The following is a 17768-nucleotide window of genomic DNA, read 5'->3' as shown; positions in this document are numbered from 1 at the left end:
TATCACAGGAAATGATGACCAGGTAATTCACCTGGAATTCTCTTTGATGAAAACTAAGGCATAACTGCAGGAATAAATATATTTTCTTCATTAAGATACAAACTTCAGATCTTACCCCATGTAAATCAGAAAAAGACTTGGGCTTACATGAAAGTTACAAATAAGTCATGCAACAACTGTTAGTTAAGATGGTATTAAAATACAAAGTAAATGGAACTTAACATTTGGTACTCTTTCTTTAGCTAAGAAGTATTTTATTTTATGAGTTGCCATTGGGATTTTCATCAATAAAAGTATTAGAAGCTGGATTATAAGAATGACACAGCAGATATAAATAACAATCCCTTCATATCTTTTTCAGCAGCCAAGCAGACTGGAATGAATAGAAAAATACTTGCTGGTATTTAAGATTTTTTAAATTCAAATTTGTTACAACTGATACATTGGAAAAGGTGACCTTTACATTACTGTTACTATCTATAATATTCACACATTATTCATGCACACAAAACTGAATTATACATCCTGCAATGTGCATGGATAGGCAGGTCCCTGCCCAGAAAATTTATTTTCTAGATCAAGATTTGACAGTGGTGCAATTAAAATTGAGAGAAAAGAAAAAATAAATAAAATAACCAGCCCTGAACAATAACTTGCCTGAATTATCCCTATTAGGCCTTTTTTGAATTGTAGGATATTATATGCACTGTACCTCATCATGTAAGACGGTTACAGATGTTGCTAAAGAAGAGAGATTTTAGGAGAGAATGCACAAAGCTATGTTTTAGCTGCAAAAAGACATTTGGCCACTTCATCCCTCACAAAAACACATTCATTGATAAAATTTCAGGACAGAAGGAATTTTCCTTGCTGGTTTTGGCAATGGAGAGCAAAATACTAATGTCCATCTTGTCCAGTCTGATGGAATAAGCAATCATTTTCCCATGTTATAAGAAAAAATATTAAATATAAGAAGTCAGCCAAGAACAGAGATGAAGGTATGAATGTCATCTATGAAAAGAAGAGGATCATAGATAAGGCAAACACAAAATGCCTTCTTCCTTTCCTTCCACCCTAGTAACAGGGACATGAAATGAAGCTGGCACTGCACCCCTGAAGAGAAAGGGAGGGAGATGATTCTCCTCACATCTGTATGATTCCAAAGAGCTTGATACAGGATGCTGGGTGTGCTAGAGCTGTGCATGAGTCCAGCTTGGACAAGCTCAGGGATGAGAAACCCTCAGGCCCTTCTCAGGGATGGAGAGTCAGCATTTTGTTGCTTGCTGCTTCCTCCCCAGGCCCCAGATAATACCAAAGCAGTTAACCCCATTAAAGTGCAAAGATTTCTAGAAGCCAACACAGAAGTGCTGACGTCTGACAATGCTGCTGAGCTATGAGCTTTCCTGGTATTAGCAAACTAGCATAGAAAACCCATTTCATGCCTGTCAGCTGGAGCAAATCCTCTGAGTAATTTGTTACATATCTGAGGATACCTTGCTCTCCCAGTAACCTTGTCTTGAACACTGGAGGAGAGCTGTGGTGTCTCCCTGGCTGCTGAAAGGCAGCAAGAACCTTCCTAAAGAGTCACTTCATGTGTTCTGAGAAAAGCCTGGGTAAGTTAAACTTCATTTGATTCTCAATGTTCTCAATTGATCTGTAAAAATTGCATAGCACGCATTTACACGTAGGATGTGAGACAGAAATGTCCTCATCTTGGATAAAATCAAAAACCCTTTAATATTTTGTTGCTTTAATTTTAACTTGGCAAAGTCAGTGCATTTTGTAAGTGATGTATTGACTGAAGTCTGCACCACCAGATAGAGTTGAGTCCATGCTGCAGCAGAGGGTTCAGGTATGGTTTGGGACTATAATACCAGATTTGAGAAAGTCTTTTTAATGTAATGAGTTATTCACATTCCTTGGGCTCCCCTGAGAACATAGGCACCAAAATACACTGCATAGGTAAAATCTATGAATTCAAATTATTCGAGAATAATTTACTGAATCAACAAGATTCACTTAGAAGTTGGAGCAACATGTTTGTGCTGTAAACTCTCCTTCTGAAGTGTGAAGAAATGGTCAGGATAGAATGAAATGAGGGCTTGGTCCAATATTATATATAATAGAATTAAATCAGAAGGTAAGATTAAATACTAATTTTCTGTGGGGCTCTTAAATTCTAATGAATCAAACTTTCTTTGTCTATGAATTCTTAATGATATAAAAAACAAGATTAAGTACTTCCAAATGTGATGCTTTATCAGAGCGCTGAGTATAGCACACATCACAGTTCTGAGTTCTATAACTTATCACTGAAGCCAGCTTTGTCCAGGATGACCTAGGATAACTTGGAAGCAGATTTTTTTGTGTGTGTGCATCTTTTAAGCACTTCTTCATTTTTGTCATCTTAACTTCTGTGGGTAACTGGCTAACTGATCAATTTGCAACCCAACAACAGACTTGAATTATGTGAGTGGAGGATAACTCTTCATAATTAATGATAATTCAACACTTCACTGGACTAACTTAATCTTGAAGACATAAATAGGAACTCCCTGAACTCCATACTAGCCTTGATTCTTAATTTTCTCTTAGGGACACAGAGTTGGAACCTATATTTGCTTCTGCAATATACAGCTGAAGAAATCAACCTTTCAAGGCTAGCTTTATAAATAGAAAAGGAAAACCTTGAAAATGCTTTTGTACCTAGCATTTTTAAGATCCACTTTAACCCAGTTCATATTTGTGTGTGCTACATATGGAATAACTCATCAGTCAGTGGAAAGGATTATACCAAAAGGGAGTCTCCCCTTCCTTGTCATAGGAGGTGTCAGTAGTCACCCTTTGACTTACAGGGTTTAACACTAAAATGTGGGCATGCAGGTTTCTCATTTGTATCTACACAAAATGATAGAATCATTTAGATTGGAGAAGCCCCACATACACCTGCAGGAACAAAGATTTCTAGGAAAGTCTGATCAGAAACCTGAACATAATAGTATAACAACAATATAGTACTATGTGAAATGACATCATTATCAAAACACTAAAAAATAAAATTACTGCAATTAATACAATTTAATTATGAAGATTCATGGTGATTGAATGTGGTGACAATCTGCCCCAGGAACTATTCTCCTCTCTTTAAAAGCATTTTTGTCACCTTTTGAAAGAAAAGTCAGGTATTTCATCTGGTAGCAAAATTAGAGATAAGAGATCTACAAGATGAACAAATAACAAGTGACAAACTAAGCCATTTAATTTTTTAATCATTTTTCATACTTCTTTCTGCATTTTCTCAAGTGACAGTTTGAACCTGGCAAACACATGCTAGCTCATCCTAAAACACCTTGTTTGTGTCTTCATGTTGCAACAGTAGACTTAGATATCAAACACAAATTTGAACATTTAGCCTAAGACTGTAAGTTATTTAAGAGAGGGATCAGCTCCAGGAAGGATAGTTTTGCTATCAAAACTGAGGGGTGGAATGCAATGGATGGGGGCTCTGCCACTGCCATTGGTGGGATGTTAAATCACAATCTCAGCCTTGTCACCGACATTTTTTCATAAAAATCCTTTCTTTGAGATTTTTCGCCTTCTGGGAAGCTGAGGCCCCAAAGAAAGAATGTAAAAAATGGTTCTCTGCTGCTGTGGAATGCAACAGGTGCAGCTGTGATTGGTTTTCTGTGAGTGTTTAGATTTGCTGACCACTCACGGGAGAGTTGTCCTTGTTTTCTGCCTGGACACAGAACTTTGTTATTCATTCCTATTCTATTCTTAGCTTAGTAAGCTTCTGAACTTTTCTCTCTATTCCTTTTAGTATAGTCATAATGTATTATATATCATAAAATAATAAATCCAGCCTTCTGATCATAGAGCCAAGATTCTCGTCTATCTCTCTTCACCCTGAAGACCCTTGCAAAGCCCTGTAACACAGCCTCGCACCAAGATGAGCAGCCCCACTAATCCTGAAAGGCCCTGTGTTTTTTCAATATTTATATCACACTTCCCAGCAATTTTTAGCTTGAAAAATAATAACCAATGGAGGGCATTAACAGCCTGTTTGAAACTTTGCATTAAGTGGGTGGGGTCACACAGCAACTGGTCGGACCTGGTTGGTGTTATCTCGCCAGATAAAGGCTGACAGAGGGAGATCTCTTTTGGCATTACCCAACACAGCCACGGGTGCAGCTGTGTGGAATCCAAGCATTGTGGAGCAGCAGAGGGTGAGCATCCCTGTGCCACGTGCCCTTGGAGGGCAGGCACGGAGCTGCCCTGCCTCTCTCCAGGCTCCTCAAAGAGCTCCTGCAAGGTTTGCCACGAGCAGCGGAGAGGCTGACCCTGAGAACTTGCTGTGAGCCTTGCCAAGGTAAAATGGGATGCACTGGAGCCAAGGACATCTAAGGGACTGAACTAAGGATCATGGTGATGAGGGGCAGGGTGTTTGCTGAGTGGCTGGAGGACAGGAGATGGAAGCAGGACGTGCTTGAACCTGCACTTGGCTTCACAGGGACGAACTCTTTGCCCCTAACAGTGTGATATGGATTTCAGAGGATGCAGGGCACTGCCTGTGCAGCACTGGTTGGATGATCTGGGCATTAAATTAGATTTTTAAAGAATGACCTATTTTCCTTTGAAGATAAGTTGCTCATGGTAGTAGTGAGAATGCACATTCCCTCTTCACCTTGGAGTAAATGATGGGTTCCATTTACCCCAGTGCTTACCTATCAGCTGGTGATTAAGTGATCAGGCAGATGAGGGCTGATAAGCATGCATGGCTGATAGCAGTGATCAAAATGAGTTTCTAGACCATCTGTATGATTTATAAGCACAAACGAAGTTTGTTCTTGGGTTGTTTGTTTTAATGCAATCATTGATGGCAGTTCTGTGAGTAACTTTTCTGTGAAATCCTAGGACAAATTTCAGTCTGTAATATGTTGTTGCAAGTCTTGCTAGAATTTAATTTGCATGCCCATAAAGTGCACCTCTACAGAGAAAAAAAGTTTCTGTTTGTCAAGGACAGGAAGATGATCTTTAAGGATTCCTAGAGGATATCCTGATCATGCAAAATTCCCATGGCAAACAAAAATAATCCCAAAGCTATTTTTTTGAAACCTCACTATTTTTGAGGAGGAGTTGCTTTTTAGGATCTTAGTAAATGACTGAAGTACTGAGTTTCAAGGGGTTTTAGTGGGTTAAGGGAACCCTTAGGTGAATTCCAGATTCTAATTTCAATTATGTTTGAATTGTGTTCTTATCCACTTCAGATGCATGCAGTATGGATCACTACTCTTTTTCTTCTCAATGCAGCCAGAGGTGAGACATATCATTAATAAATTCTATAAAGAGTAAAAATGATGTGCAGCTTACACCAGGATATCTATATTCTAGAAAAAACCTGTTCATTGGAATGGATTTAACATAATTCTTCATTAGGACCACTGAGTCATATCATGTCTTTCCCACATTTAACTCATTACTTTTTAATTCTGTAAAGGTTTTTGCAGCTAGTAAACAGAATGGGAATCAGAAAGGTATTTTTATATGCAAATTGATACTGAAATTCTTCCAGAACATTTCCTACCCTGAAATCACTACAACTCTGGTAATAAGAGCCTAGGCACCTACTCTTCACAGTGCTATGCAGAGAACAAGAAAATAGTCATTGTCCAAAATACCTCTTCAATGACAGGAAAGAATGCACTTTTCAATAGCAATAAAAATTTCTTGGGATTTCACAACTGTTGTGCTATAACAGTGTGGAAGGGTGACAATTAATGGCAACACCCGCATGTCATATTTGCACCATTACTGTATTAAAGGCACAAAAGAAATTGTGAAACTGGTCCTTCAGGATCAGACCACACATCCTGAGGCTGTGCTTTGCTCCAGGCTTCCACTCAAATTCCACTTTATTGCTTCCACTAAAACCTTATGGTGATGAAAACAATGAGGGAGATGTTTAATGTCTGTTGTGGAGCAAGCAGAAGTATCTATTTTAATGTTTTGGTTTCTTTTTGCTCCCTCATGAGCTGTTGCACAAGAAATAACAATTTAGATAATCCCTGGAGTTTAGGACTGATCTAAAGGACTACTCTATGCTGACAGCAAAAGCTGATTTCTTCTTCCCTGAATCAAGATTTTATTGTCTTGTTCCAAGGGCTGTGTTAACAATATGTTGAACTAAACTCATCCTGAGCTCACCAGGCTGAGCTCCAGGCTCTGTCTGCAGCAGGAACCACTCCTGAAGTTCAAGTCCTCACCTCAAACACCCAAGCACAACTGAGCCCCTTAATGAGAAATGCTCAAAGTGCCCTCCCAATCCAAATCACGCTCATTTGGCTTTCCTGGTGTAAACCCTCTCCTGCCAGCTTCGTGTGCAGAACCTGTGACATTCCCAAACACGAGTATCTCTTTCTTTGTGCACCCCAGGAAGGGAAGTTTGCTACCAAAGGCTTGGATGCTTTTCAGACAGCCCCCCGTGGGCTGGGATCCCAGGGAGACAACTGGCAGGCTTGCCCAGCTCTCCAGATGCTGTGAACACAAATTTCCTTCTCTACACCAGAGATAACATGGTGAAATACCAAGTAAGAAAATGCTTTGTTTATAAATACTGACAGTGTACAATACATTCAATAAATTGTAGGGACAGTTTCTTTTCTCACATATTTTGCTCATAAGACTCCTGGGAGAATCTCAAATTCTATATTAGACACATGATAATTTTCTTCTATCTTTTTTCCCTTTTTCCTCATTTCAGCTCCCAGAGGAGCCAGGTATATTTACAACATACATTAATCACAGCCCTCTAACACAAGTTATTACAGGTAAAAGGCTCCAGAATTAAGGGGTTTTATATAAATGGCAGTCACAATCAGTGGAGGTGTTTATTAAGTCACTTCAGAACAAGTCCAACTCCTCCAGCTGAGGGCCTATGGGGTTTTAACAAATCAGTCTTTCACTGAAGGTGAGATGTCTGCTAATTAGTGCATGACATGCCCCTTTTAAGTCAACAAAACCATAACAAAAATTATGTCAGAGCTAGTACTCAGATTTTCTTTTAAAGAAAATAATGTCTTCTTTCCCAATACACACCAAAATACCCACAGCCTCTGAATTTGTAAGCCTGGTGGGATTTCCCATCAAATAAAAATGAAGCAATTAAGGTCTTATCTTCAAAGGAAAAAAGAAAGAACAATAGGTATAATTTCAAAGTCAACCACATAATACCTTTCAGAAGATGCTATCTTTGCATTTCTATTGCCAAGTTTGATAAAATCTTGTACTTACATGGCATGTCGTACCAGTATATCACAAAGCATTGTGCAGAAGATGCCAGTATCATTAATTCAATTAACCAGAGGAAGTGAAGCATTTGTTGAAGTGATTAATTGATTAAATGAGGCTTGAAAGGCAGTTTAGGAATGAGGGGTAAGATCCATCTTTTCCAGGTCTAGAACTACGCCTTAACCATTGGGGCACTCTGCCTTCTATCAAAATGTACAGAGGGATGAAACCATCACATCCTTGTTGTGTTTGTTGGTTGCTTGGTTCTCTTGGCACAGAAAATTTCAGCTACAAATCCTTCAACTATAAAAGCTTCGAATTTCCAAGCGCACAGGAAAACTCGTTTCATTATCCACGGCCACCTTGCTGGAGCAGATCTCCCCTGGATAACAAGCATCTGCAGGGTAGGTACAACTATTTTTAACAGTCATTTTGCTTGTATTTGAAAGTCTAAATATCCACATCTGGCTTAAAATTCCCATGTAAAATTTGCACCTCTGTTCCCTTGTTAATTCAGGGTGCACAAAAGTCAGAATGAAACTCAGTTCCACATGACTGCTGTCTTGTTCCTGGCTAGGAGTACAGTGCACCTCAGCCTTCTGAGGTGCACTGTACTCCTTACCTCCACAGGGAAGCTATAATAAATTGATTTTTCAATTCCTTGCCAATAATAAAGGGGAAAAAAAAGAGTGAGTTTTCTCACCTCAGCAAAAGGTCACAATAAACGTGTCAGTTTGAGTGACACATTTGATCTAATAAAACCAAAAGGCTTTGTTCAGCAGATTGGTTTCATTCTACTCTGGCACATTCCAAAAATCAAATTGTTTCAGAATAAAATACAAATATCAGAAAGTTCTGTTTGGCAGAAGTGTCTAAATAGAATATTTTGGTTATAATCTATGAACTTCAGGGCTGAACAAGAACAAATTTGAGAATTCTTTTAGATGATCCAAGCATAAAAATTTTGAAGAAGAAAGCTTGGACCTATTTTGGTAACAGGGGTACTGTCATTAAGAGAAGTTGGTACCTCAGAGCCAACCAAGCCATCTGGAATGGAACAAGAGCTGAAGAAAGCTTGTGGGTGTCCTCTAATCACTGGTTCCACTCTGCCTCCTTGTGTTGATCTTCAGCATCAGTAGAAATTACTGGAGATGTGTCATCACCGATCACACAAACTAAACAAAATACAGTTTACAAATGCCCTGCTACAGCTGTAATTAATGGCTGTTCCCTTCTCCTCTGTTCTTTTCCGGTTCTCCACCAGTTCATGTTTCACTCTGAAGATGTGAACTGCATTCTGACAGACTGGAGGGGCGGCTCCAGTGGTCTGTACACGGACGCCGTCAACAACGTGCGCATTGTGGGGGCTGAGCTGGAGTACCTGGTGAACTTCCTCGAGGTAAAAAACATCCCTGGAATGTGCACAGTCCACATAAACATTGTGCTCAGGGTGGCACCTTTAGGTTTGATTCAATAGAGCCAGGAAGAACAAGAAGCACCCAGTAAAGCAGGTACAAATGTTATAGAAGGGCTTTAATCCCACACAAATGAAAATACCTGCTTTAGGGTCATAATTGACTTTGAAAAACTAACATGAATTTTCAGCAGTTCAAAAGGTTTGAAAATCTGAAATGAAAAATGAAATCCCCTAGATTTAGTGTATGAGGATAAGATGGTAAATAGCCATGAGCACCCTGAAAACGAAGAGGGGTGGGATGATTGGGAAATTACTTCTCTTTAGGTAGAGATCCCATCACCCAGAACTGTGACTTTCCACCAGAACACTCATCTCCCTGGCCATGTCCTGGCACTGCATGGGGACATGCTGCAGTGTCACTTGCATGCTCATACTGGCTTTTTCTCCTTTCCATAAACCTTCACAGAAGGAGTATGGCTACTCTCCTGCCAACATCCATTTCATCGGCCACAGCCTTGGAGCACACGTTGCCGGGGAGGCAGGCAGGAGGAAGCCTGGCATTGGAAGAATAACAGGTGCTGCAGTTTTATCAGCTGATAAAACTTTATATTTTCACTCAAGAGAGCTGAAGAATCATTGCTGCTTTATAAAAATACAACACAGAATGCAATGTGCTGCTTTGTCATAAATAAGTGTCCAGCCAGCATGGTGGCACACAAGTCATGACACAGACACACTTTGCTTTCTTCTAAAAACTCACTATTTTCTGCTTTCCTTCTCTCCCAGTCAGCTCTTTTCTCTGCATAGGCATTGCTTTGTCTAAGCCATGCACACAGTGAGCAGCCACATAAGCAACTCAGGGAAACTGGGGTCAGAGCTGTGCTTTTTATATCTCCAAAGAGACTTCACTGACACTGAAGTGAAGGGATACCATTTTCAACAAAGATATTCTGGAAATAAAAACAGACTTCTTGCCAAATAAAAGTTCATAAATAAATCCACCATGTTCAGAGTAACATATGAAGATTTCATATTTTTCAATAAAATGATTAAAAAATCCCAATAAACCAAATCTCTTATATCATTGTTCCCAAAAGTAACACCAAGCAGTCATCAGCATTTCACTGTGCTGCAATGCCTTCAGTCAGTTTTCTATTAGTACCCTGCCTGTTTTTCTACCTGTGGGCCACAAAATGGATTTTTTTTTTTGTAGAGGCAGAAATGCAATCATATTTATAACATACATAACCTGTGTGTGGTGATATACAGATAATATTATTTACTCAATCAGATGCATCTCCATTCATTTAGGTTTGGATCCAGCTGGGCCCCTTTTCCAGTACACTCCCACAATGGTTAGGCTGGATCCTTCAGATGCAAAATTTGTTGATATAATTCACACTCATGCTGGTCATCTTTTCTTTGACTTTGGTAAGTTTTGGTAAGTTTTCATTTGGTAAGTTTTCATTGAAAGGCTGCCATTGGCGCACAGGTTGGCTACAGAACACCTGGGACTGATCTGCCAGGATCCATTGTGCATTTCAGCTCCAGGGATTCTTCAGACTTGTGGCCACCTGGATTTTTACCCAAATGGTGGGAAGAAGATGCCAGGATGCAAGCAGCTTCGTGTGCCTCCTGCAACTCGGGATATCAATGACCTGATGAGAGGTAAATATACTTTAAATAAGTAATACCTCATTATAAGTTACAGGAAGAAACAAAGGCTAGGATAAGGTAAGACCTTTACATAGTTCAGATTTGGTACAGGGATACAATGCTCAAAAATGGAACATTTAAAGCTGCCTCTGAAATACCCTACAAATTTTCTTTTGTACTAAACAAGGCAAATTCTAGATGAAAACTTCAGTTAAAGCATGCAAAATTGTGCATCACAAGCTTTCTAAGAGCCTGCCACTGTGCTGACAGGCTGAACTCAGTGGGAATTCTTCATATGAAGGACTGGTAAAATTTCATCCATGGATAATCCAAAAATGGGTATTTTAAAACCTGAGCTCTCCTTCTCCCTAGGAAGATATTACTCCCAATATTAGTGGGATTCATGCATGCCATCAAGCTTTTAGTCTCTTCAAAGAGAACAGTCCAAGGTCAGAAAAATAAAAGATGATAAAATGACTGCTCCATTAGTAGTTCTTCAAAGAGAGTTGGACCATTAATCAGAATTACCCTGGGATCCTGTACAATAGATCCACAAAATCCTGTCTTCTGATCCTAACCTACAGAAATGAGAACATCTGTTATTCACAGCTAAATGGTTTGAAATCCCTACCACTAGTTAAATAATTTGCTTTCAAAAATGCTCTCCCTTAGAACTGGTTGAGAACTTAGTAACAAAGAGAACTGAAATCTGGCTGTGCTAAAAGTCACTTGGAACAAAAACACTTTCCAACTGGAATGCATAAAAATGTCTGCATTTAAATAAAAAAATTCAGTATTTTTCCAGAGACATTTCAAAAGGCTCTTTGCAATGTTTTGTCATGAAGGAGAAACTCAAAACTCTATTGAACACGAGCAGATGGAGTTGGTTGTTCAAGGAGCTCTTAAAAATAGAGACAGCCTTAACTCTCTCTTCTTGGTTAAACCTTACTTTGTTTGGTAACCTCTCCATTGTTTGCTAATGTTTACATTTATGTAGTGTTTTTATGGATGAAGTGCTTTAGAAATAATATTTAGTGACTTTTTCCCTACATTTTTTGATGCAGTAGAAAGACTATAGGTGTTAAGTGAATTTGCCACGAACATAAATTGAGCCAGCTGTAAGAGCTGAGGGTTTAAAAGCACAAACCCTTCTGAATTAAAGAAGTAGCTACTAAGAAAACATACTCAGGAAGCCTTGATGATGCAGATTATTTTCAAGAAAAACAGACAACAAAGACTTTTCAAAGATATTTTAGTGTGAGGTTTCTTTTCTTTTCTTATGGAAAGAACAATGTGTCAACTGGTCAACACCAGCTGGTCTATCTTTAAGATGCATAAACATTGCAGTTGGGGGAAATTTTGATTTCAGTACAACCTGTGCTAGTCTGCAACCACTTCAGTGCCTCCCAGACTTGCCCCTGTGGTTTGGTGAGCCCCCACCACATGCTGAAGTGGAATAAAACCCATTTTGATACAAACAACCTAACTTTAGTATATGGATTTTTGATATAGGAGAGACCTCGGAATCAGGGAAGACAACATTTGCTATAAGGGATGTGTAAATATAACCCAAATAGCACTTCCTTCTTTCCTTACTGGCTGCTTATAAGTTTCAGTCTGATGGGAAAAAGTACTTGTTTCAAAGAGTTCTGACAAAAATCAAGGACACGCTGCCAAATATCCTGCTTTTCAGAGGATTTCACAGAATTGCTATCAAATGACTGCACATTTTCTAGTGCTTAAAAACACCAAAAAGCCACTGAATTTATAATAATTGCTAAAATTACCTTTAATTCTAGAAATTAGTGGAAACTGTGATTTTACAGAATACCATGTTGTGATAACTGTAAGAAAAGGGAAACTACTTCACTGTAACTACTGTATGCTTTACAAAAACTGTAGCTATGAAATATTCCAGTCTTTGAAATATCAATGGGGAACACTCCCAAATATTTCTTGTTTCACCTTGTGCATCTTCACCTCTGTTAAAAACTACCTCTTTCCAACAGAAAATAATAGATGTAGGGATAAGTACACTGTCTTATTAGAAAACCAAATAATTCACAATTTACATGTCTTTTAATCATTGCTATTTCTTTTACCTGAGACATCACTATATGTGCAAGTGCTTTTGAGGAAAAGAGACCCCAAAATGTTTCTTTGGCATGGACTCTATGTTAGTGTATTGCTTTAACCACTTTTTACCTGTTGGGGTTTTTGTTGGTTTGGTTTTTTCCCCAGCATACAGATCTTTTGGATGTGGACACAAAAGAAGTCTCAGGTATTATGCTGAGAGCATCATCACTCCAAATGGATTTGTTGGGTACCAGTGTGACACATACCAAGAGTTTGTGTTGGTAAGTGCCAGGTCTGGATTTATCTGAGAGCCTAATTATTTCTTTCAATAATTCCTGGGACAACTTCTACACTTGGGATCATGGGATATGGGAACAGGGGACATTTAGAACCAGATCATACCCAAACCCAAGCAATTTCACTATGCAGAAGGGATGATGATGATTTTGCCTTTTTTTCATCAAATACACAAATAGCCAAAGGTCCACAAATACCAGTTTGAACAGAACCTCCCACATATCAAAACTGAACTACCTAAACACAGCAGAGCTATTTTTTCCCACTGCAATTAACCTGCTTTCATGCTTATCTTGTTTTATCTTCTTTTAATGGATGTCAAGGTCTTGATCTGATTGTCTGATCTGTGTAGGTAGATTGAATTCATTAAGGCTCTGCATGGGAATAAAGGATAAAGAGCTGACAATCCCAGCAGAACAAATCCCAACTGGAAAGCCCAACCTTCCTAAACTCCAGTATTCCTAAACATAAATATTTTTACCATATGGGTGAGATATTCAGCCAGACCCGCCTGGAAATGTGGTTTTCCATCCTATAACCAGCAGAAAACCTCCCAGTGGACCCTATGAAAAATGAACATATTACCTGGACATTACAGATCAGGTAGCAAGGCACAACAGTCTTTATGGTATTTACTTACGGTCCCTGCAAGGAATTAGGCCAGATGTCCAACCTGTTTGTCTCTGACTTTCAACAAGATGAAATAAGAATGACTGACCACCTCAACTCCTTTTTGAACCACAATGATAAATTCTGAAGATATGATCTGAACTGAGAAGCAAAGACCTACAAAAAACCCAAACAAGCAAACAAACTGGGGAAAAGCTGAAATATCCTAAAATTATATTATATTTCCTATATATTATATTATATTTCCTAAAATTTAAGAAGTGAGATATAAATAGATGATGTCTAATAACACACATTTTTATTTTCCCCCCAGGGAGAGTGCTTTCCATGTCCAGAAGAAGGATGCCCACTGATGGGTCATTATGCTGATAAGTTTTTACATAAAACCAAAAAAGAAGAGCAAAAGGTTTATTTAAACACAGGGCCCTCCCCTCCATATGCTCGTAAGTGCTCATTTTGTGGTGTATTCTAAAATGGCAATGAATTATGTGTGAAAAAGGACCTTACACTTCTGCAGAGCTGCTGCAGTTAATGAGTTGCACTCAATAAAACATCCAGAATTTTAGGTGTTGGGAACATGCAGTACCAGCATTATTTTGGAAAGCTGAGATAATTGTAAAAACAGATCAAATGATGCTCACCTTTGGGTTAAACTTGGTTATTATGTGATGACTTCAAAAATTCTATAAAGCTGAAATTGGGGGGAATTTTATGCTGGAAGTGCATAATTTCAAATTTTAAAATGCTGCATTGTTTTTATTGGCAAAATTTATAAAACTGGAGCATTTCGTGATATTTTTACCGAGCTCATCAAGTCAAAATGGCAGGGAGCAATAAGAAATATGGTTTTAGTTGTGATTAATGTAGAAATAGCCACAGGACTGGGGAAATAGGAAAATTAATAAATGAACTTCAATTTGTCGGAGGTGTTTTTTGCTTATAAGCATGTTTTTTCAATCCTTTTCTCTCTCTTAGAGGCACTGAAACATATAAGAAATTTAACCTTTAGGAGAGAAATCTCCTTACAACTGTAATCCATTTGATTTTGCTTCCCAAGGCTGGCGAAAAGAGATACACGTCAAAGTATGTGCAACAGAAACCATGAAGGGAAATATAGATGTAGCCTTGACTGGAACTAATGGCTTCAGAAAAAAATATACCATTGACAAGTAAGTTTAATGTGTCTGTTGGAGACGTGGCTCTATCCCTGTTAGCACATGGAATGTACACACAGCTTTTCTTACATGCGTCACCTTGTTCTGTGTGGTCTGTGATTTACACTGTAAATTACAGACTTGTACCTGATAAATGATGGAAGTTCCTTGTGCTGCAGACTGTGGTAAAAATCTGTTTGCTGGTCCCTCTTGCTCTGTATTTTCTTTTGTTTTCTGAGGTTGATGTTAGCCCAGCAAAGTGGGCAAGAGCTCTGTGGCTGCTGTGGGACTCAAACATGATTTGGTGATCTCTGAGAATAAAAAGAGCTCAGAGATCTACAGTCATCCAATTATCCCCTCCTCTGGGGGATATGTGAATTAGAAAGTTGCAGCTCACCCATGAATTGTGCTGGAATATGGGATTCCTGTCCACTCAGCCTGGCCTTTTCTAGTAAATGGGAATTTAAATCTCAATAAATAGATGCTGGTCAGCAACCCAGCTTCAATATGACAAAACCAACCTCCTCTGTGTTTGAACACAGCCTCATTACTGGTCTGTACCAGGAGTACCTTTGCTTATAAATACACCACTGCAGCAATAAACTCACAGATAATTTCAATTTTAATGTCACATTACAATTTGTGTTTTGTTAGAGTGAACAGAGATAGCAAATGTAAACTATAATTTTCAATTTCTTTCATGGTTGAGAGCAACCAGAAACACTGAGAGAACTTTTTGACTTGGATTTATTTGAAGATAGATCTTATTTTTCAAAAGCAATGTATAGAATAAATCACAGTGATACTGACAAAGGCTGTGCTAAATGATAAGTGTTTTCATCATGAAAGGCACAGGAATTTCAGCAAAACTATTAAAAAACCTCATAATTTTCCAGCAGTAGCATTCAAAGCCCCAACTCCCATGGCACCCCTCAGCTCATCTCCCTTATTCCCTATAGTCAAGTTTTCTTTTCCCCCTCATTTGTGTAGAACATTGAGCATCACTTCTGTGCTTTTCTTTTGGCAGGGGAACTTTCAAACCAGGCAACACATACTTGAACTACATTGATACAGAAATTTCTGGGAACATTTCAAAAGTTGAGTTCCTCTGGAAAAAGCAACTGGGTCATGCAGACAGAGGCTGCATGGGAGCTGAAGAAGTCAGAATAATATCAGGGGAAAACGGGAATATGTAAGTACATAATCTAATGATGTAAAGGTAGAAGTTTTTTCTCTTAAATTGCATTTTCATGTGCCCAGCTCTCCATGGCACATAGCCCAGCACACAGAAACAGCTCTGCAGGGTTCAGCCCTGTACCTGCCTGGGCAGGTGCTCCATGCTGACTCCAGCCTGAGCCAATGGGCCTGGCAGCCACTGCCAGCTGCAGGACTTTAGAGACACTTTTGGAACATATCTCTTGTTTAGTTTCAACCAAAATTGGCCCAGTTTATGCATCCACCTTAATGGATTCTTTGCCCCTTTTCTGCCAAGGTCAGGATTAAATCACTAGATGGGATTTCTTGTTTGGATTTAGATGTTTATACATTCTCATCTATGTTACAGTCTCACAAGCTGTGAGTTCTACAGTACTTTAACAAGGTAAAAAATGGCAGTGTAGCTCTCCCTACAAGGTATTTTAAGGATAAACTGTCCAATTAAGAAATTACACCTAAATAATTTTTAACCAATAACCAATCACCCATGGCCTGTAATGCAAACTTTTCTATCCAATTACACAAAACCATCCAAATCCATGGAGAAGAAGGAGAAGAAGAAGAAGAAGGAGAAGGAGGAGAAGAAGAAGAAGAAGAAGAAGAAGAAGAAGGAGAAGGAGAAGAAGAAGATAAAGAAGAAGAAGATAAAGAAGAAGGTGAAGAAGGACCAGCCTCCACCCTAAAACTTCCATCTTGCTTTATATATATTACTATATTCTAAAACCTTAAACTCTAAGTTTTCCCCCATGTGATATCACACACTTCTATTCAAACTCCACACCCACAATCCCAGTTCTGTCATTCCATTTTGGAAGCTTCTCCACGGCCGCAGGTCAAATGCAGTGTTCTTTTGGGAGTCAGTGCCTGTCAGCACAGCAAGTCTGAAATTCTCAGCATCCGGGGTTCCAACACATCCCACTCTGTCACGTAAACCAAAGTGTGGTAAGTGGGAGAAATGGAGGGAGCAATTCCCTTCAAAAGCACCCTCCTGTTCCTGATGCTAAGGGAGCCTGATCAAAAATCAAAAAGGCAAACACATCCTAAAAGTTAATAATTAGTCAATTAAAAAAAGAAGATAACATACTCTTTGTCCTCAGTCTACTGAAACTTATGCTTTGGCCTAACATGAAGTAAAACCAGGGTTTATATTGATTATGTTGGCTAGCTGCCATGAAAATGTCCCATTTTACTGACAAGTATTTCCTTAAACTCTCTCCCCTTCCCAGGTCCGTGTTCTGTGGGTGTGGAACTGTGCAGCCCAGCATGTGGCAAGCCCTGGCTCTTTGCTGAGGCCAGGAATGCCCAACCCTCACCAGCTGCAAGAGGACCCTGCAGGCAACAACAAAGGGTTAACGAGGCTCCTTCAACAGACTTTGAGAAATTTGTCCAGCCCTCTATGAAAGTTCAATTTCCAAGTTAGTGCTGTCACCTTTTCTCCATGCAGGGCAGCTACACTCCTGTGAACTTATGGTTGCAATGACAGAAAACACATGTGTGAATAATAACCACCTGGACTCTTTTCTATACCTGGATCAGGCATCTCCTTTATCAAAAACTGCATTGTGCTTCTTAGGAACTTGAATTTTCTGGCAGCCTTCAAGAAGAAACTATTTTCTCTTGGCCAGTGAAACTGAATTTTCCACCTCTACTTTGCCTTTGTGAAAATGCTGAAGTCAGACTTGTGCTACATCATTTGGATTAGCATTGCCTCTCCAAATTTGTCAGCACTTTGATTGTACTGGTCAGCAAAACCGACCACTAAGAGTTATCAGCATCAGCCAAAATAAGCTCAAGTTCCTTTGTTTCAACACAGGCTACCCACAAAAATTCTTTCATTTTTTAATTACCAGCTGCTGTCTGAGGCACGCAACAGATTTCTGCCTCTGATGCGAGGTTTATCATTTGGGGGCAGAAATTAGGTGTATCAATCACATTGGGCAATTCTGTGGTGTCCCATGCTGGCAGCCAGCTCTTGCAGAACGCTCCCAGTGAGGTTCCCCAGAAGTTTTGGGGTGTTACACAAGGCTGAACGTGCC

General features: G+C 39.2%; 1 protein-coding gene across 1 annotated transcript; it reads left to right on the top strand.

Annotated features, from left to right (window-relative positions):
* The first annotated feature begins 5267 nt into the window (after positions 1-5267).
* Positions 5268-17132, top strand: LOC128937530 (pancreatic lipase-related protein 2-like). The gene is made up of 12 exons (XM_054277274.1): positions 5268-5316; positions 6433-6587; positions 7566-7691; positions 8552-8686; positions 9171-9279; positions 10016-10135; positions 10250-10372; positions 12602-12717; positions 13677-13806; positions 14421-14532; positions 15545-15711; positions 16963-17132. The coding sequence occupies exons 1-12, from the start codon at positions 5268-5270 to the stop codon at positions 17130-17132; spliced, it is 1512 nt and encodes a 503-aa protein (XP_054133249.1).
* Positions 17133-17768: the final 636 nt, after the last annotated feature.

The sequence above is a fragment of the Melozone crissalis genome, unplaced genomic scaffold (genome assembly GCF_028551555.1).
Source record: "Melozone crissalis strain CALT ecotype California unplaced genomic scaffold, PUWL_Pcris_2 ptg000019l_1, whole genome shotgun sequence".
NCBI classification, from domain to species: domain Eukaryota; kingdom Metazoa; phylum Chordata; class Aves; order Passeriformes; family Passerellidae; genus Melozone; species Melozone crissalis.
This window is presented reverse-complemented; position numbering and strand designations above follow the sequence as displayed.